At 34.8% G+C, this 21,298-nt stretch overlaps 1 protein-coding gene across 2 annotated transcripts in view; it reads left to right on the forward strand.

The window, feature by feature from the left end:
* LOC131150887 (signal peptide peptidase-like 2) overlaps positions 1–21,298 on the forward strand; it is a 118,459-nt gene that overhangs the window by 16,160 nt on the left and 81,001 nt on the right. For both annotated transcript variants that reach the window (XM_058101945.1, XM_058101944.1), the window contains exon 6: positions 3,674–3,853. In XM_058101945.1, coding sequence (XP_057957928.1) covers positions 3,674–3,853 — 180 coding nt within the window. The remainder of the gene's footprint in view (positions 1–3,673; positions 3,854–21,298) is intronic.

Consider the following 21,298-nt stretch of genomic DNA (forward strand, 5'->3'; position numbering starts at 1 on the left):
GGACAAGGTAGATGCGAACACTATGTGGCATAGAATGGCTAACTCTATTATAAAGATAGCAAAAGAGGTTTTAGGTGAATCTAGAGGAAGATACTTGGGCAGTAAAGAAATTTGGTGGTGGGATCAAGATGTACAAAAAAGCCATAAAGACAAAAAGAAATTGGTATAAAACATGGAAAAGTAGTAGAAATATAGAAAATCTTGAAAAGTACAAAGAGGCAAGAAAAGATGCAAAAAAGGCTATTAGTGAAGCTAAACATAGAACTTATAATACTTCATATACTAGACTAGACACAAAAGAAGGAGAAAGAGACATTTATAAGCTTGCTTGAGCTAGAGAAAGAAAATGTGAAGATTTTGGTAATGTAAAATGTATAAAGGACGAGAATGATAATGTCTTAATCAATGAAGAAGACATAAAAGATAGGTTTCGAAGATACTTTAGAATGAAAACCAATTTGGAAGCTTGAGCTTAGAAGTGACAAATGAGGAAAAGACTAAAAATAGGAGATTTATGCACAAAGCAGAGTACTCGAAGTTAAGATGGCTTTAAAAAATATGAAAAGTGGGAAATTTATAGGACCAAATAAAATGCCAATTGAAGTTTGGAAATGTTTAGGGGATAAAGGAAGTTTATCGTTAACTAATCTATTAAGGACTATTATTAAAACCAAGAAAATGTTGGAGGAATGGAGGGAAAACAGGTTAATAAAAAAGTGATATTCAAAATTGTAATAACTATCGCAGGATCAAGGTTATGAGACATATAATGAAACTATGGGAAAGGGTAATTGAACAAAGAATAAGACTAATAAGAGTTCATGATAATCAATTTGGTTTATGCTTGGGAGATTGATAACAAAAGCTATTTATCTTTTAAGAAGATCAGTGAAAAAGTTTATGGAAAAGAAAAGGGACCTGCATACGGTTTTTATTGACCTAGAGAAAGCCTACGATAGAGTACCTAGGGAAGTTTGTGGGTTTTAGATAATAAAGGTGTCTTTAGCAGATATACAAAGGTCATTAAAGACATGTATGATAGAGGAATGATCAGCATTTTGATTGTAGGAGAGGAATCTAGAGAATTTTCAATCACAATATGTGTACATCATGGTTCTATTTTTGATTTGGTGATTGATGAACTCATTGGGAATATCCAAAACGAGATCCCTTGGTATATGTTGTTTGTAGATGATATTGTCTTGATCGATGAAAGTAGGAGTTGTGTGGAATCTAACTTAGAACTTTTAATAATCATTACAAAGTCTTAAGGGTTTTAGGATAAGTAGGAATAAGACATAATATATGTAATGTAATTTCAATAACGTAAGGGGGAGTATTAGAGAGAAAATTAAACTTGATAGTCAAGATATTAATAGCACTAGTAGATTTCGATATCTTGAATCTATTATGCAAGTAAAAGAAGAAATTGAAGAGGATGTAATACACATAGAGTTAGAGTAGGTTTGGTAAAATGGAGGAGTGCATCAATCGTGTTGTGTGATTGTAGAATACCCTTTAAAATTAAAAGGAAAGTTCTATAAGAGGGCTATAAGGGCAGCCATGTTTTTTAGATCAGAATGTTGGGCAACTAAGAAACATGTACAAAAAAGTAAAAGTTTCTGAAATGTGAAAGTTAAGGTGGATGAGTGGTATAACATTAAAAGATAAATTAAGGAATGGACATACACACAATAACCTAGACATAGCACGGATTGAAGAAAAGATAAGGGGGGCCAACTTAGATGGTTTGGGCATTTGAAACATAGAGGCAGTAATGCACCTGTGAGGAGGAGTGAGTTAGTTATTTTTTTTGACATTAAAAAGGATAGGTGGTAGACCTAAAATAACCTGGAATGAGGTAATTAGGAAGGATTTAATAGCTCTTAAGTTATTGGAGGAAAATGCTCTCGATCGGGTGAATCGGTGGAAAAGGATTCATGTAGCCAACCCCATCTAGTGGGACTTGAGGCTTCATCTTGTTTTTGTTGTTGTAATCCTAGCACTGTCATGACATAAATAATGTACATGTGGGAATAATGCCTTATAGGGCCTACTGCCCTGCAACATTTGGTTGGTGCTACTCTATTAAGAACTAGAAACCAAATAAATGCCTTTATCTTGAAGAAAATTAGCCTTCCAAATATTATGATGAAAAAGGACAGACCTGTTAGAGATAATTAAATGATAAAAAAAGGATTTACAAGAAAACTTCCTGAAAAGATCCAAAACCCACACCTGAATATCCCTCCATTTAGAAGTGCTACAACAATGGAAGTCCCAAGAAACAGCATCACCAGCTATTAACATAAAAGAAGAAATACAGGCATCATCAACCACGGAAGGATGGAAAAGATGCTGACAAAGATTAGAGAAAGAAACATCACCCAGCGAAACATCCTCCTAAAAATAAATACATAAACCATGACCCAATTTATACCTAATGAAAGAACAAACAAAATATAAATGTGCAAAATAAATTACCAAGGGCTCTCACAGGCATATCTTATCTTCGTAATAGAGTTGAATCTATTCCCCTACAAGCCAAAATTACTTATAATCACTTTGTGCAATGGGAGTTCATTCCCAAGGCAAACACCATAACCATGCATGTAACAAAGCAGTGTTTCTAGATACCAACTTATTGAACCCAAACCTTCTCACCCTTAGGCCCAGAGATGGCCTCCCAACCAAATGATCCCTCTTCTTTCCTGCTCGGAACCAGCATGAACTAGCAAATTTGTAGTGCTCTGTGAATTGATAGAAAGGGTTTAAAAAAGGTTTGATTTAGTGTCAATTAGGTATTCCCCCCCCCCCCCTCTTTTTTTTTGGGTTGGTTTCTTCATTTTTGAGGATTTATTGCCCTCTACTGTGTTGTAATTTCTTTATCTTCTTTCTTAGAACATTTTAATATCTAAAATAGATTTTTTTTTTAAATTTTCAACTCAGGAGTCCACTGTAGAATCAGCTTGGATCACAGTGCAAGCAATTTTTTCACAAAAGAGGAGCGATGTCACTTATACACTACTAGAAATTGCATGATATGCTTAACCTGAGAAAAAGCCTCTGTTTACATTTATTTACTACCATTTACATATTTGGGTAAACAAAGCATCATATTAGAGGAAGAATGAATACAACGAAGAGAGAAATAAAAACAGGGAGAACAATATATCCTCCCAATACAAAAGGAAAACAGTTAGATGAAAAAGCAAATAATTACATGACAGATCTAATGGAGCAAAGCAACAATCCCGCCTGTAAATCTAACAGAGATACATGCTGAAAGAAGCCATTTGCAAACACCACAGCAATGCAAGAAACACCACTCTACTCCCAAGCAATTTAAGAATCCTAGCATTTCTAGCAGTTCTCTCTAACTGAATACACCAAATGATAGCCATAATTGAGCACCACCATAAAGCTTTTCTCTCCTTTAAGTCCTTTCCCTTACCAAATCCCATAAATATAAGGGTAGAAATTAGAGAACCTCTGAAGAAGAGGGATTTTTGTGTTGTAATTAGTCTGTCATTTTTGCGTTGTATGGTTTTTTGGCCTTTTAATGCCTTTATAACTTTATATCTTCAATGTTTTAACTTGTCTTAATTCATATTGATAATTATTCAGGGATGCAGTATTTAAATTAATTTATTGTCTTCTATCCGTGGGCTAGGAATCTTCTAATGCAGGAACAGTCAAAGTTGATTCTGAGAAGGAAGTTCTTGATATTAGTGCAAAGGGTGCTGTGGTTTTTGTCATAGCGGCTTCAACTTTTCTGGTGCTGCTCTACTTTTTTATGTCATCTTGGTTTGTATGGCTGCTGATTGTACTCTTCTGCATTGGTGGTATTGAGGTACTGCATTTCTTATAGATAATTCCTTGCTGCTATTTCTTATTGCTGAACTATGACAATTTTATCATACTACTGCGATGAAATTCAAGAGATGGTCACATTTTAAGACAAAATGAAAAATTAATTGGTTTTATTTGGGATATTCTTTCTAATATAATTATTATAATCCATGCTGGGTTATTTTTTGGTTTAAAAATATTAAGATAGGGTTGGGCGTATTTGGGAATATTCTGTGTATTGGAATTGTTCTAATCCACTAGGAAGTGTGTCATGTGCATTGCATGTGATTTTATGTGAATATTATGATGTAAAATATTTTTATAATCCTTAATGAAGTTCATGTATATATATATTTTAAAAATCAATAACATATTATTATAATTTAGTTTATAAATATTAAAGTATGAATATTCAAAGTTACTTATAAAAAATTATATTTTATTTAAAATTATAAAATAAAAACATTGACTTGGGATACTCTTATGACACTAAGTAGATGTAGGGACAAGAAAAATTTTAAAAATATATGACTTCTTCCGATGAAAATATTAATAAATCTATTCCAATTTCTAAATTGTGATTTGCTACCAAAAATATTTATTATAATTATTTTTTGTTTACTTAATGATCAATTAATGAGGTTTTTTTTTTTTCAAATAAATTATGTGGGAGTTCCTATAGGTCAATAAATTTTTTTTTGAAATTAAATTTTCAGAAGTTATATTATTATCTATCTAAATGATACTAGATACTTCAACATAAGTTTAGATGATATCAAAAGAATTAACCTATTTTATTTTGAGATATATCTTTTACTTAGTCTTTACACTACATATTTATTTTTATATTTTTTAACTTGAATAGAATTTTACTGATACTATTTAAAATAAAAATTTTAATCATGTATCTATCTAATTTTTCTTGAATTTTACTTTTCTAGAATTTTTTTTCTTATTTTTAAAATATTAATATTTTTTTTTCCTTGCAAAATGACTTATACTATTTGTATATAGTACTGCTAGTTTAGTTTTTTTTTTTTAGCCAAATAAGGTTTTTTTTTTTTTTTTTGGGTTTGAACATTTAACTTATCCAAAATATATTTTATATATAATTTTATTTAATTTTGATTAAATTTACTTTATTTTAAGATTATTATCTTATTTTTAAAACATAAGGATATATATTTTTTTTCACAAAATCATTTATGCTATTTGTACTTTTATTAATTTATTGTACATACATTTATATATATATATATGTGTGTGTGTATTGCTGGCTTATTTTATTTTTTAACCACATGAAATTTTTTTTTTAATTTTTAAATAAGAATTTCTAGACATTCTAAATGTAATTGTATCTAATTTTGGTGAATTATTTCATCATACAAATTTAATGCTTTTAGGAATATTTAGTCGATTTTATCTGGTTTTGTTAATTTTTCAGAAATTTTTTTTTTGACTTACTTTCAAAAGATAAGGATATTTTTGTCCAAAAAGTGTTTCACACTATTCGTGCTTCCGTATATGCTATAGATTCAGGAATATTTAATCTTACTTAAAAAAAAAAAAAAAAAAAAGGGATATTTTTGTTCAGAAAATGGTTTGCAGAAATTTCCACTTATATATGTAGCATGAAAATTTATTTCTTTTAGAAATGTTTAGTCTTTATTTATTTATTTATTTTTAAGATTAAGATATATAGGGTAAAAAAATTAACTTTTAGGAATTTTTGGTCTTACTTTGAAAAGATAATGATCCACAAAATGATTTACAATATTTGTGCTTTTATATATAGTATAAATATGGGTTAAATTTATGCATGGGTTTTGAGCTAGTAGTTGTTAAGGTGTTTAGTTTTGAGCAAGAATTCATTACATTGTGGGCTTGTTTCATTGGGATTTAGTAGATTATCAGTTGTAATTTGGAAAGTTATTTTCACTGAACATTCTTACTTTAGAAAGTTCTATTTTTTGTTAATCTTCTTAATAATCTAACAATGTTTTGTTCCTGTTTATTTTAAGTCCAACAGGATTGTTTTATTGGGTTGCAAAACTAGCTTTCTATTTTAGAGTGATTTTATATCTTGTTGGTGTTGAAAGTTTGAGACTATAATTAGTGTTGGTTGCATTGGCTGCATGAAATTGAGACTATACTTTGGTTAGTGGAAACTTTCGAAGGATGACTGTCTGTGAATAGATACATATGTACATACATACATAAATACATATATATTTTGATAAACAAAGAAATTTTATTAGAGATGCAGAATGTACAAGAAGAATAAAACAAAAACGAAAACACAGGGAGAAAAAATTCAGGATTTTAAGCAAGAGTATCAATTCCACTTTCATATCGCTAGTGCCAAAGAAGAATAAATCCATTAAGATTTTGGACTTTAGACCTATTAGCTTAGTTTCCAGTGTTTATAAAATCATCACTAAAGTTAGCTAATATGCTGAGTATGGTGCTTGATAAGACTATTTCTAAGGCTCAGAGTGTTTTGTGGGCGGTAGGCAAATTGTGAATGCCATTCTGGTTGCTAATGAGGCTGTGGAGGATATTCAAAGAAGGAAGAAGAAGGGAATCATCTTTAAGTTGGATTTTGAGAAAGCGTATGATAGGGTGAATTGGAAGCTCCTGGATAAGAATTTTGTGAGGAAGTGGTTTGGCGAGAGATGGTGGGCATTGGATTAGATGTTGTTTGCATAATGTGAGCTACTCGATTTTAGTGAATAGCGAGTCTAAATATTGGTTTAAGGGTACGAGAGGGATTAGGAAAGGTGACCCTCTTTCCCCATTTTTATTTGTTTTAATGGCTGATACTTTGAGTAGGACCAGGATAGGGCAATGGTTAGAGGTTTAGTGAAAGGTATGGATGTGGGGAGAGAGGGGGTGAGGGTGTTGCACCTTCCGTTTTCCGATGATACTATCTTCTTTCTAGAGGATTGCAAACCCTCCTTTAAGAATATCTTGGGTCTCCTTCACGTTTTTGAGAAAGTTTTTGGGCTTAAGATTACTATGGGGAAGAGCGGTATTGCAACTATCAATATGTCTATGGACTGTGTGAGGGAGTTATCTGCGGAGATGGGGTGTTGTGTTTCGGATTGACTGCTGTCCTATCTTGGGTTTCCTTTGGAGGGGTAACCCAGGATCTTCTAGCTTTTGGGATTCTATTGTGGAAAGGGTTACTAAGAGACTATATGGGTGGAAAGGCGCTCTTTTTTCTCTTGGTGGTAGAATAATGCTTATCCAAGCTCGTCTTTCTAGTATCCCTTTATATTTTCTTTCAAGTTTCAAGTTTCTGCTAATAAGATTGAGAAGATAAGATAATGAGGGATTTCTTGTGGTTGGTGGTTGGGGGTTTTAGGTATCATTTGGTAAGTTGGAGAGTGGTGGGTAGGTTAGGAGGTTGGTTTGGGTATTGAAAATTTGGTGTGTCTAAACACACAGCTCTTTTGGCTAAATGGCTTTGGTGGTTTCCGTTAGAGAATTATTCCCTTTGGCATTTGGTTGTTAAGTTTTAAGTATGGATTAGATGAGAATGGGTGGGATACTAATTTGAGATTGAGATTGAGATTGAGATTGAGAATGTCTTTGGAGAGTCTGTGGAAAGATATCTCTCAAAGTTATCCCCTCTTCATTCCCCATATTAAATTCCCAGTGTAAAAGGTAGTAATACCTGTTTTTTGGAACGATCCTTGGTTTAGGAATGTAGTTTTGTCCACGTCTTTTCTCACTTTTTTGCCTGAGCATAGGGCAAGATGGGTCCATCTTCTTTTATTGTTGATCTAGGTGGTCCTTTGCTTTCTTGAGATTTTCACTTACATAGATCGCTAAACAATAGGGAGATGGTAGAGCCATCCTCTTTGCTAGTCTTATTGAATATCTGTCATTTTTCTTTAGAGGAGGATAATCTGTCTTGGTCTTTGGATCCTTTGGGGTTTTACTCTTGCAAATATTTTTGTGATTTCTTGAATAGGTCTAATTTATCTTTTCCTCTTTATAGTTCCATTTGGAAGGCCAAAGTCCCCTTTAAAATTAAGGCTTTTATCTAGTTGGTTGCGCTTGATAGAATTAATACCAATAACTTGCTGCAGGTTAGGAGACCTTTGAATGCTATGTCTCCAGGCATCTGTGTTCTCTGTTTTAATTGTTCGGAATGTTCATTGCATTTGTTCGTTCATTGTGACTTTGTTTGGATGATTTGGAATAAGGAGTTTGAAGAGAGTCGAGGATTTTTTGAAAGTGTCTTTCACTGGCTTTGGCAGGAAATAGGAAAGGACAGCGCTATGGAATTTTTTTTTTTTTTCAGTCTTTAGGGGGTTGTGATGGAGCGTAATGTGCGCATTTTTCTAGAAAAGAAGTTGTCTCAGTTGTTGGTTTGGGAAAAGATACATTATTTGGATTCTCTTTGGTGCGCGAGACAAGGGAATTTTACTGGGGGGAGCTTTTCTAATTTTCAGCACGACTGGTATTATGTGTTGGAGTGTTGGTTTGTGCTGGTTTCTCTCTCTCTCTCTCTCTGTTATTTTTTAGTCTTTAGGTTGTTTCTTTGCTCTTTTTTTTTTTCATCTGGATTATCCAGACTATGTTGAGGAGATGTCTTGTTCTCCTAGCTGTATATTTGTATTCTATTATTGAAAATTTTCTTTTATTATCCAAAAAAAAAGAAAAAGAAAGAGAAAAATTTCTCATTTTGCATAAAAATAAATAATTACCAGTTTCACAGTCTAAGCCCAAAACCAAACTCAATGCAAAAGAGTGAACGAGTCCAGCTGCATGTCTTCTAAAGAGATGTGGTGAAAAAAAACCATTTGCTGACACCCACAATGAAGAAAGGTAAGTCACCCTACTCCAAGCAAGTTACTGGAGATAGCCACTCCTTTGAAAATTTTGGCATTCCTTCCCATCCAAGCACACCAAATTATAGCCATAATTGAGCATCGCTGTAAAGATCTCCTATCCTTTCCGAACCTCTAAATGCGATGGTGAAAAATGCCTTCATGAGGATGGGCAAACCCAGTTCTCACCAAATATACCAAATAATTTATTTCAAAGAGCCCATGTCTAAGGAGAATGAAGAAACAAATGTGCACAAGGCTCTCCACTCCTCAAAGGACGCAAATACCTGGAGATGGTGCTTTATTGGGTTTTCTTTTCTGAAGCAAGTCATTGGTTAATATTCTTTCAAGTATTGCAGTACAAATGAAGGCTTTTATTTTCGAGGGAGTCAAACAATAGAAAAAGGATTTACTAGAGAATTTCCTGGAAGTGTCTTAATCTTCAAACCCTTTTGTCACTCCTCAAATGAGTATGAAAAGAATAAAGCAACCAAGTCAAGAGGACCAACTCATTAATCTCTCTCTCATTGTGATTTCTTCCGAAATGGAAATTTCATGAAGGCCTTTCTCCGTGCAGAAAACGAAAAGCAGAAATAGGGGTATCATGGAGATTAGATAAATGAAAGATACGAGGGAATTCATTAAGGTTTGCAGCTCATCCCTTCATCCTATGCTTAGGCCCCTCTTCTCTCCTCAAGGGATTGCGTCCTGAATCTTCAATATGGAGTTCAAGCTGTAATGGTGATGATGTCCCTGCGATTGCAAACCAGATTTTAAAGTTTTATTTTGGTAGAAAACTTGATTTCTCTCCTCATCCTCAGCTCAATCATGTAAACTCAATTCACAGTTGCACCGCATGAATCCAAAGTAGAATACGATGAGATTTCGTTCAGTATTCGACACCAGTGAGCTTAGAGCAGATTTCTAGAAGGCCCAAACCAATTATAGCTTCATACGCTTTATTGGAAGTACATTATTCAGAACCCTTTAGGCCCAAACCAATTATAGCAGATTGTAGGTGGCGATTTTAATGTAGTTAGGTTCCCTTAGGAAAAAATGGGGTGGTGGGGTTAATGCCTTTATAGAAAAGTTTGATTTGGTTATCAGGGAGTGAATTGAGGGATCTTCCCTTAGGCAATGCCAATTTTACATGGTTAGTGGGTGGGGCTAGGGAGGTCGCTTGTAGAATTGATAGGCTTTTGCTTTCGATTAAGTGGGAGGAGGAGTTTCCTAATCTTTCTATAGTGGTATTACCTAGACCCACTTCTGATCATTTTCCTATCTTGTTGGAACCTAGGAAAGTGCCTTGGGGTCCCACCCTGTATAGGTTCGAGAATTTGTGATTAGAGCATGGCTCCTTTTAGAACTTGGTTAGTGACTTGTGGAGTGAGGATGTGGAAAGGGGCTGGGAGGGGTTTAGATTTATGAAGAATTCGAAAGAAAATTTAAAAGTGTGGAATAGGGAGGAGGATTAAAAAGTCTATTATTCTAGGAGAGTTGGAAGAGTTAGAAAGGAAGGAGTGTGATCCATTCGAGGGACGAAGAGGTTAAAGGGTTTCTCTAAAGAACAAATTGGAAGAGCTAATTTTTAAGGATATGAGAAGTTGGAAGTAGAAGACAAAGTTTAAATGAGTTAGAGATGGTGACTGTAATTCTAAATTTTTTCACAGGATAGCCACTGGAAAAATGGCGAAGAATTTATTAGAGAGTTGGAGGTGGATAGGGGGTTTATTATCTTCGATTCTAATGTAATTGCCTCTTAAGAACACTGATTTTTATTATAATTTGTATACTGAGGAGGATGAGTGTAGATTGATAGTGGAAGGATTAGAGTGAGATCCTTTGCCTATTGATAAGATAGCTTGGTTAGAGAGAATTTTTGAGGAAGTGGAAGTTAGGGCTACAATTTTTGGGATTGAGAGGGATAAAGCTACTGGACTGGATGGTTTTAATTTAGCTTTTTATCTAGATTGTTGGGTGGTGGTGAAGAATGACCTCATGAAGGTTTTCAAAGAATTATCACCAAAGTGCTAGCTAAGAGGTTTAGTGTGGTGCTTGATAAGACTATTTCTTTCCGCCGCCCGGGGGGGGGGGGGGGTGGGGTAGACAAATTGTAGATGCAATCTTAATTGCGAAGAAACTGTTGAGGATATTAGGAGGAGGAAGAAGAAGAGGCTTGTTTTATATTGGGCTTCGAAAAAACTTACGACAGAGTGAATTGGAACTTTATAGATAAGATTTTTGTGAGGAAGAGGTTTGGAGAGAGATGGCATAGATGGATGAAAGGTTGTATGTCTAATCTGAATTTTGCGGTGATAGTGAATGTTGAACCCAAATCTTGGTTCAAGGCCACGAGGGGGATTGGACAAGGGGATCCTCTTTCTATGTTTTTGTTTGTGCTAGTGGCTGATGTTTTGAGTGGGATGGTTGATAGGGCAGTAGATAGAGGTTTAGTGAAAAACCCTAAAGTGGGTAGGGAGGAGATCACGGTGTCGTGCCTAAAGTTTGCAGATGTTACTATCTTTTTTTCTAGAGGACCATAAGCCTTCTTTCATTTACATTTTGGGGCTTCTTCTAATATTTCAAAGGGTTTCGGGGGTTTTACAAATTTTGGTAAGAGTGGTATTGCAGCTATTAACGTGCGTGCAGGGTGTGTCAGGGAATTGGCCATGGAAGTTGGTGGCTGGGTTGGCCATTGTCCTCTCTAGGGGTTCCTTTGGGAGCTAATCCTAGATCATCTAGTTTTTGGGATCTAGTGGTGGAGAGAGTGTCCAAACATTTAGATGGGTGGAAAGGAGCCCTTTTTCTTTGGAAGTGAGGATTACTCTAATTCAGGCCTATCATTCTAGTATTTTTTTTTGTATTCTCTTTCTATTTTTAAAATTCCAATAGGAATTCTTAATTTAATTTGGGTAGCATTAAAAGCTTTTTCATTAGAAAAATCTCTTGGTGGAAATTCACAAAGTTTTTTTAGGCAACAAATAGACAAATAATAAATCCAATGTTGGAATACAAATTTTGAAGTAATCAAAATCAGGATAATTCAACAAATTGGCTAATTTTTTATTAATGATTTCCATTCCTTAATATTTTGAACTATTGCTAGTAGGATTGAAAGAATTATTACTTTATGAGAGATTTTCTTTGGTCAAGGATAATAAATCAACTCAAAAGGATTAGATGATGGAGCTTGAAGGGAGATAATATAGTAAAATTCAAAGATAAAATCACGAAAGAGTGTGATTGGATTGTATTGGATAAGGTAGATCATGGTTTTAAATCGCGGTAGCTGGTAGGGTAATGTAATAGTAATGGGTGTAATGGGAAGCGGGAGTAGCGGATGTTACATAGCAGGAAGCGGGTGTAACGATCGTGAATTTTTTTGAAGCACGCACAACCTTATGCATATTAGCGTACTTGCATGTTTTAAGTTTTTAGCCCTTATTAGAAAGAGTTTTAGTGTATTTTGGATCCTTTAGTTCGAGTAACTAAGATAATTGGTAAGGGCAACAAGTTTACATTTGTTTTAAACCACCATTGATAGAAAAATTACGTGTGTGTGCATATTTATACTTCTCATTGTTCTTATCTGTGATAAATTCATGTGTGCTAAATTAATTAATAAAACAAAATACATTATATAATCCATTAAACTATTAGACACCTAAGACATACGAATAATACAAATATAAAATAGCTAGAAAAGAAAGAAGGCAGAAGTTGAAAAATATAGAACATAAATATCACATTACTGATATTCTCAAAATAAAATATTTTCCTAACAAGTTAGTATTTTAAAGTTGTTAATTAATGCATCGCTTACTAGTATTTAAAGAAATAGTAAATTTTGTATCATTGTCACCTCATTATAATCTTTTCCCCCTCTCGCCACGTGGTATATTGAGAATGATTTATGAAAGAGAGGGAAAAAGTGAGAAGAAAAATTAAAAAGTAAAAAGTAAAATAAATTTTTTGGTGTAACAATCCTGTAGCGGTAACGTAACTTCTGTAGTGACCTAAAAACTGTTACATAATGTTCGCAGCCTTTATTTAAAACCATGAAGTAGATGCAAATACTGTTTCGAATAAAATGGCTAATCCTATCTTAAGGATAGTAAAAGAGGTTTTAGGAGTTCAAAGAAAGATACTTGAGTAGGAAAGAAAGTTGATGGTAGGATCAAGAAGTCCAAAACACTGTAAGGCAAAAAGAATTTCATATAAAATATGGCAAAATTGTAAAAATATAGAAAATCTTGAAAAATATAAAGAGGGGAGAAAAAATGAAAAAAAAACTATTAGTGAAGCTAAACATAGAGCTTATGATACTTTATATGCTAGATTAGATACAAAAAGGAGAAAAAGACATTTATAAACTTGCTTGGGCTGGAGAAAGAAAATGCAAAGATTTAGGTGATGTAAAATGTATAAAGGATGAGAATGATAATGTCTTAACTATAGAAAAGAAGACATAAAAGAGACGTGGCGAAGTTACTTTGATAAGTTGTTTAATGGAAACCAAAGTGAAAGATTAAACTTGAAAGTGACAAATGAGGAGAAGACTAAAATTGGAGATTTATTCACAAAATTAGAGTTGTTAAAGTTAAGATGACCTTAAAAAAGATGAAAAACGAGAAATCTATAGGATCAGATAAAGTACCAATTGAAGTTTTGAAATGTTTAGGGGATAAAGGAAACATTTGGTTAACTAATCTATTCAACATTATTATAAAAGCCAAGAAAATGGTAGAAGAATGGAGGGAAAGTACATTAATACCTTTATAAAAAAACAAAGGAGATATTCAAAACTGTAATAACTATCGTGGAATTAATATTATGAGCCATTCATGAAATTATGGGAAAGGGAAATTGAACATAGAATAAGACTAGAAAGGGAATTTCAGAAATTCAATTTGATTTTACGCCTGAGAGATCAACAATAGAAGCTATTTATCTTTTAAGAAGCTTCTTGGAAAAGTTTAGGGAAAAGGAAAAGAACTTGCATATGGTTTTTTGTTGACCTAGAGAAAGCTATGATAGAGTACCTATGAAAGTTCTTTGGTGGGTCTTAGAAAAAAAAGGGGGTTTGCAGTAGATATACTGACGTCATTAAGGATATGTCTAATAGAGTAGTGACTAGGAATCTAGAGATTTTCGAATCACAATAGGTGTACATCAAGGTTCTACTTTGAGTCCTTATCTTTTTACTTCAGTGATTGATGAACTTACTAGGAATATTCAAAATGAGATCCCTTGGTGTATGTTGTTTGCAGATGATATCGTGTTGATTGATGATAGTAGGAGCGGAGTGGAATCTAAGGTAGAACATTGGAGAGTCACATTAGAGTCTATAAGGTTTAGGATACGTAGGAATAAGACAAAATATATGAAATGTAATTTTAGTAATGTAAGCAATAGTAGTGGAGAGAAGATTAAACTTGATAATCAAGAGATTAATAGCATTAATAGTTTTTAAATATTTTGGATATATTATACAAGCAGAAGAGGAAATTGAAGAAGACATAGTATTTAGAATTAAAGCAAATCGGGTAAAATGGAGGAGTGCGTTAGGTTTGTTGTGTGATCATAGAATATCCTTAAAATTTAAAGGAAAGTTTTTTAAGACGGTAATAAGTATTTATTATGGTTCAGAATGTTAGGCAACCAAGAAACAATATGTATAAAATGTTAAAAGTTGTTGAAATGCAAATGTTAAGGTGGATAAATGCACATTAAAGATAAAGTAAAAAATGAGCATATATGCAATAATTTAGGCATAGCCCCCATCGAAGACAAGATAAGGGAGGGGCGGCTTAGATGGTTTGGGCATTTGAAATGCAGGCCTAGTAGAGTATCTGTGAGGAGGAGTGAATTAGTTATCGTTTGTGGAATGAAAGGGGTAGGGGTAGGCCTAAAATGACTTGGAATAAGGTAGTGAGGAAGGACTTAATAGCCCTTTATCTAATAAAGGAAAACACTCTTGATCGGGTGAATTGGCAGAAAAGGATTCATGTAGTCGACCCCACCTAGTTACTTAAGGCTTGTTGTTGTTGTTGTTCTTTAGTTAGCGGTAGCGGGTTCTAGGGATCATTTGGTGAGTTGGGAGGTGGTTTGTAGGACTAAGAGGGAGAGTGGTTTGGGTTTTAGATGTTCTTTGAAAAGTCCATGGAAAGTTATATCTCAGATTTACCCTCTCTTTATTCCCCATGCTAAATTTGTTCTAGGTAAGGGCTATATTATCCATTTTTGGAAAGACCTATGGATGGGGAATGTTGTTTTGTCCACCTCTTTTCCTCACCTTTTTCACTTGAGCTCAGGGCAAAATAATCCCATTTCTTCATTTAGAGTAGACTTGGGTGGTCCTTTACCCTCATGGGATTTTCATTTAGGAGCCCCTGGAATGATAGGGAAACTATTGAGTTATATTCCTTGTTGATTATGTTGAATAATTGTAGGGTATCTTCCGAAAATGATGACATATTGGTTGTTGGATTCTTCGAGAGTCTATTCTTGTAAATCTTTCTTTGAATTCTTGGTTGGGACAAATTTCTCTTTTACTCTTTACAAGGTTATATGGAAGGTCAAAATCCCCCCTAAAATTAAAGCTTTTCTTTGGTTGGTTGTTCTTAATAGGATAAATACTAATGACGACTTGTAGATGGGTAGACCTTTAAAGGCACTCCTTCCTGATATATGTATGCTTAGCTTTAATTGTTTAGGGTATTTTTCAGTCCTTTTCATGCACTACGATTTTGCATGGAAGGTTTGGAACAATTTATTCAATTACTTTGAAGAGAGCTGGGTTTGTCCTAGAACAGTGGAGAAGTTCTTGGCAATTTCTTTTGTCGGGTTTAGAAGAAAGAAGGAAGGAATTGCATTATGGAATTGTGCTTTATTTGCAATGTTTTGGGGCTTGTGTAAGGAACGTAATTTGCGTATATTTTTAGGGAAGAAGTTACCATATTGGTTGGTGTGGGAAAAGATTCTTTATGGTGTATGGGCTATGGAAATTTCAAGGGAATGTGTGTTTCAAATGTTCAGTGCGATTGTCAGTCTCTTCTTAGGGCATCTTGTGTTTCTTTTTTCTTTTTCTTTTTTTTTTTTCCAATTTTCTTTTTTGGTTTTCCTGATTATCTTATCAGACTTTTCTAAGGAGATGTCTTCTCTCTTGATTGTAAATTCTTTCTTTATCTAATGAATTTATTTTTCTATTCCAAAAAAAAAAAAAAAAATAGACAAGGGAATTTAACGAACAAAGGCATCCCCCGCCCAATGGTCTTCCCCAAACTAAATTTGCTCCCCATTGCTCACTGAGTACTAGATGTTAGGAAGGGAATAATCATAAATCTGAGATACAAACTTCCAAGGACTCAAAACATATAATATGACTTCTAAAGACTCAAATCAATAATATTATTTCTCACTCGACCAACCCCCCCATTTTGTATTATTCCAAATTTGCTTCGAGTTACCTTATGCTGGAGAGAATTAGGTTCTATAGGAAAGTGCTGTAACCATTTCCCCACCAAATATATGTTTTTGGACACCAAACTACGTAGACCCAAGCCTCCCTCCTTTTAGGCCTACACAGAGTCTCCCACCCTGCAAGATGATCTCTACTACCCTTGCCCCAACTCTCCCATAAGAAATCCCTCATAATCTTCTCCAGCCTCTGTGCCAACCTCAAAGGGATTCTAAACAGAGAAAGGTAATACAAAGGTATAGACGATAAACTAGTGTGAATAAGGGTAATACGATCCCCTAGAATGAAGAGAGCTCCTTTTGAACCCTCTAATATCCTAGCTACTCTTTCAAAAGCAGGGTTTCAAAAGGAGTCAACATTACAACTACCACCTAAGGGGACACCTGAATACATAATAAGCCAAGTCAAAATGGCAAACCCTGCTAACCTAACAAAAGGATCCATATTTATACCCAAACCAACCACTCCTAGAAAAATTAATTTTCAGCCCATACGCTTTCTCCAATATCTGTAAGATTGTCAACAAATTAGAGAAACAACCCTCATAATCAAATAGAAAGAGAATAGTATCATCTGCAAACTGAAGGTGCGAAATGGTGCATTCCTCATTACCTACCTTAATTCCCTCCATGAACCCTCTATTTACACTTGTCTCAATCATTCTACTTAAACCATCCACCACAATGGTCAAAAGGAAAAGAGAGAGAGGATCTCCTTGTCTTAGGCCCCTAGACGCACAAAACCAAGACTTAGCCTTGCTGTTAACTAAGACATAAAAGGTCACAGAAAATAGGCACCCTCTAATCCATTTCCTTCACCTCAGACCAAAACCTTTTCTAGCCATGACCTTTTCCAAGAAACTCCAACTCATCCTATCATAAGTTTTTCAAAGTCCAATTTCAACACAAGCCCACTCTTCTTTCTTTGAATGGCATCCTCCACCACCTCATTAGCTATCAGGGCATCGTCTTGGATTTTTCTATTACCTATAAAGCACTCTAACTAGTAGACATAGTGTCCTCTAGAATAGTAGCCAATCTTCTAGAAAACACCTTAGCCAAGATCTTATAAACACTAGTAGGTACACTAATAGGTCTAAAGTCCTTAACCTTAACAGCACCTTCTTTTTTGGGCACCAAGGTGATAAAATTAGAATTCATACTCCTCCCTACCACTCCATTATCAAAGAATTCAATAAAAATTTTAAAAATATTGCCCTTCAAAATCTCCCAATTGTCTTGAAAAAAGCCATGGTAAAGTCATCTGGTCTAGGATCCTTTTCTCTAGCCATCTCAAAAAATTGATCATTTGATCTCCCCTTCCTTAGAAGGTCTCTCTAACCAAGCAGCTTGTCAGCTGTTATAGGACACCAATCCAACTCCTCTACCATTATTCTTCCAAATTCCTCCTCAAAAAAGAGGTTTCTATAGAAATTTGTAATCAAACTCGCAATAAGATCAGCTTCCTTAATAATCTCTCCCCTATCATCCTCAATTTCTTTAAAAAGATTCCTAGTTGCCACACTATGAAAGAGCCTAGAGTTACAATCCCCATATTTAATCCAATTTGTATTTGTGTCACCAATTGATGTCTTCCGTAAAGACAACTTTTTCAAACACATTGGGTAACTGAGCTTGTCTACTGACAATGTCCTTTGAAAGAGGACCCTCTTCAACCAATCTATCAATCACATCCATTTCCTTAGGAATATCTTTCTTCCTAGGACGTTCAACAAGAATCTCCAAATTCCAACTTTTTAATCTTTCTTTCAAACACTTCAATTTTTTCATGAAACGAAAACCTTCCCAACCTTCCATAGTGCACTCTTCCCACCAAATCCTAACCCAATTCTAAAAATCATGATGGGTCAATCCCATATTTTCAAATCTAAAGGGAGTAGGACCCATTTTATAGGATTAGATTCAAGAATCAAAAGACAATGATCATAAATCACTCTAGGAAATACTCCTTGAATAAGAGTAGGAAATTTATCTTCCCAATCAGGGGTAAACAAAAACCCATCAATTCTAGGATCTAGTACCCTCAGCAAACCAAGTAAATTGAGTGTTCAAGTAATATCTCTCAAATCACACTCGTTAATAAAATTATCAAAACCCCTCATACTTGAGGTAATCCTATGGCCTCCCAATTTCTCATTAGTGGATCTTATGACATTAAAATTACCCCCCCAAACCAATTTGGGGGAGCACAACCCATTGACCGCAACTAATTCCTCCCACAAAACACCCCTCAAATGGGGGATATTCTGTCCATGAACTGAGGTAAACCACCATTAGCTCTTACCTTTTAACATCCAAAAAAATAGATGCAGAAAAGGAACCAATAAGAACATCTAGCAAACCTGGTGTCTTAAGTAATCACAATACCCCCCTAGGATCCTGTGGAAGCTAACCAAACCTCATCTTTGAATCTAGACTCCCATACACTCCTAACAACGAAGCCATCAACCACCTCTAGTTTGGACTCTTGAATCACAACAAATTCTTGGGCAGCCTTAGCAATGATCTCTTTAATCTGACAACGTTTATGAAGGCAGTCCAGACCCCTAACATTCCAAAAGATCTTCATTCTACCCTCTTGCTGCTCCTGACCCTCTTACTATTCCCCCCGCCATAGTTTATATTGGAAGCTAATTTTTGCTATCCTTTATCCACCCTTTTTCCTTTCATAGGTAGAAACAACAACCTTAACAGCCTGGCCTAAAGGATTAACAGCAAAGCTCCCCATCCTATCTAAGATCTCCTGAGGGTCTTGGTTGTCCCTCTCATTTCCTAGTGGATCAAGAGTTAAAAGTCCCTCCTAAAGGATTCGATTCTCTTTGGAAAAAAAAGGTAATTGTTTTCAGTACAGTCAACCATAGGTGTAGGTAAGATACCTTTGCCAGAATTAATTGACTTGTTGCAAGTAATAAAAGTATCAATCCCAGAATAAAGATCAGTCCCAAAGTGAAATAAAAGCCGGCTATCAGAGGAATTATCCATGTGATTTTCTTTAGCCAAAGCTTCCTCTTCAAAAAGATTACTTGGAACTGCAGATAAACTTGAAAAAATCCTTACCTGACTGTTCAGAATAAGAGGACCCACGAAAAGTCTCTTGCCTCTTTTAAAGGTGCCTCCTGCTTTGAGTTTTAATTTTGAATAGCATCCGTATAATTATTGATATCCTCAGGATGAGGAGGAGTTACACAAACATACTTGAATTCCCTAATCTGTTCCAAAAATAGATTATTATCTTTTTCATCCCATTCTTCCAGTTCATTATCACACTACAATAGCTTTCAATTCTGTTTTCCCTTAGAAGATTTTGCTGTATTTTCCTCAATTTTCTGTAAGATCTCAATCTTCCTTTCAAGTCTTCCTTATCTGTTTTTATTGGGTTTCCGTCTGCGTCTCTAGCTCCATCATTGCCGTTCTGTAAATTCGAAAAGCTAGAAGAAAAAGTACCTTCCTCAAAAAATACAGATGGTAATTTTTACATTGAGGATTTGGATGAGTTGAAAACAGATTTAAGAAAAAAGGTTAGTGGGGAAATTCTGTTGGAGAAGAAAAAGTGGGGTGGCCTTTCAGATAAGGAGGGTGATATGATTAATGAGTTTGATTGTAACGAAGAGCTACTCATAGATGAGGTTCGTGAACAACTTGGTTATGGATAAGATAATTCTGATTTTATGGGGCTCATTCCTTGAAGTCTTCACCTCCAATGGAGGGTAGGGTATAGAGGAAGTTATTGGTTTGGGGAATGTTGAATTAGAAAATGTAAATGGCAAGATTGAGCAGAATAAGATCAGTACTACTTTTGTGTCTCATATTCAACATATGCTGGATAAAACAGGTATGTAGTTAGCTGATAAAAAAAGAAAGGAAGAAGTTGTAAATTTGCAATAAATTGATGAATCAAAGAAGGAAGTACAGCCCTTAGGGTTAGAAACAAAGAGAATAAGAGGGGAAGGAGGATAAAGAGAACAGTCAGCAATTCTCTTGTTCATGCTTTCGTGAATCTTGAGAGGAAGGCAATTTCTGTCTTGTGTGGGGCTATTAAATATTTAAATAGTCGGTAAATATTTAAAAGAAAAGAGTCTAAGTTTTGTTGGATTAAGTTTAAAGGTAATCTTAGCCTAATTAGATACCATTTGCAAGGCGGGTGTGTAGGGGGTGCTAGCACCTTCCCTCACATAGCTGTACTCTCTAACTTGACTCTGGTTACATAGACTTTGACTATTGATTCCTTAGACCCTAGGTGTATCTAGTTGACCAAATGATCATCGGTAATTAATTAGGTTTTCTTATCTCATTTAGGATAAAATAGGTTTGTGGTGACTTTGTCAATTTGCTTTGAAATTCCCAATTTTATACTTTCCATTTTGAGTTCGCCATCCGAGTTAAGGTGGTTCAGAGATCCACCCAGGCAGGTGTTGGACCTACGGAGCATTGCAAAACACGCATAACCATAGTTGATACCCTCTCCTTCATTTCGGCTGTTCTTGCTTTTCACCATCTTTCTTAACCCTTCCATTATCTACTCGTTTTGTTCTTGAGATTCGAAACTAATAAAAGATAGAAAAAAGAGTTAGAACAGAGGGGAATAGTCTAATCAATGAAAAAAATATGAGAGCACTTATAAGAAATACGATGCATATCTACACTATAAAGTTGGGATTTTTCATGGAATGCAAACTAGATGAAGGTTTACATGATGCATGCTCTAGTATTGGCCGTATGTAAAATGAAACTCAAGGAATGAGGGAGAAAAAATCATACCTGCAACCTTCTCTAGGAGCTAATAAGAATGCCAAGAATGCTAGGAAGTCCCATGAAAGCCATAAACTGTTGAACCTTTCCCAATCCTTAAACATGTGCTCTCTCCCAACCTTTTAACCTCCTTCCAAATGTGAACTCCCTTTATTCTTGAACGTGTGCATTCCCTTTCAATGTGTGAGCTCCCCCCTCCTCCTCTTAGTGTGCCTGGCTTCCTTTTTATAAAATAAAGGAAGCTAGGGTGTTGTCCGGATGGTTCTCTTTCTAAGAATGTCCTTATTGTTCTAGGGGTTTCCTTTTCTTTTCCTATGAGGGTGTTGGGGCACACTTTTAACCTTGTTTTCGATTTA

The sequence above is a fragment of the Malania oleifera genome, chromosome 3 (assembly GCF_029873635.1).
Source record: "Malania oleifera isolate guangnan ecotype guangnan chromosome 3, ASM2987363v1, whole genome shotgun sequence".
Lineage (NCBI taxonomy): Eukaryota > Viridiplantae > Streptophyta > Magnoliopsida > Santalales > Ximeniaceae > Malania > Malania oleifera.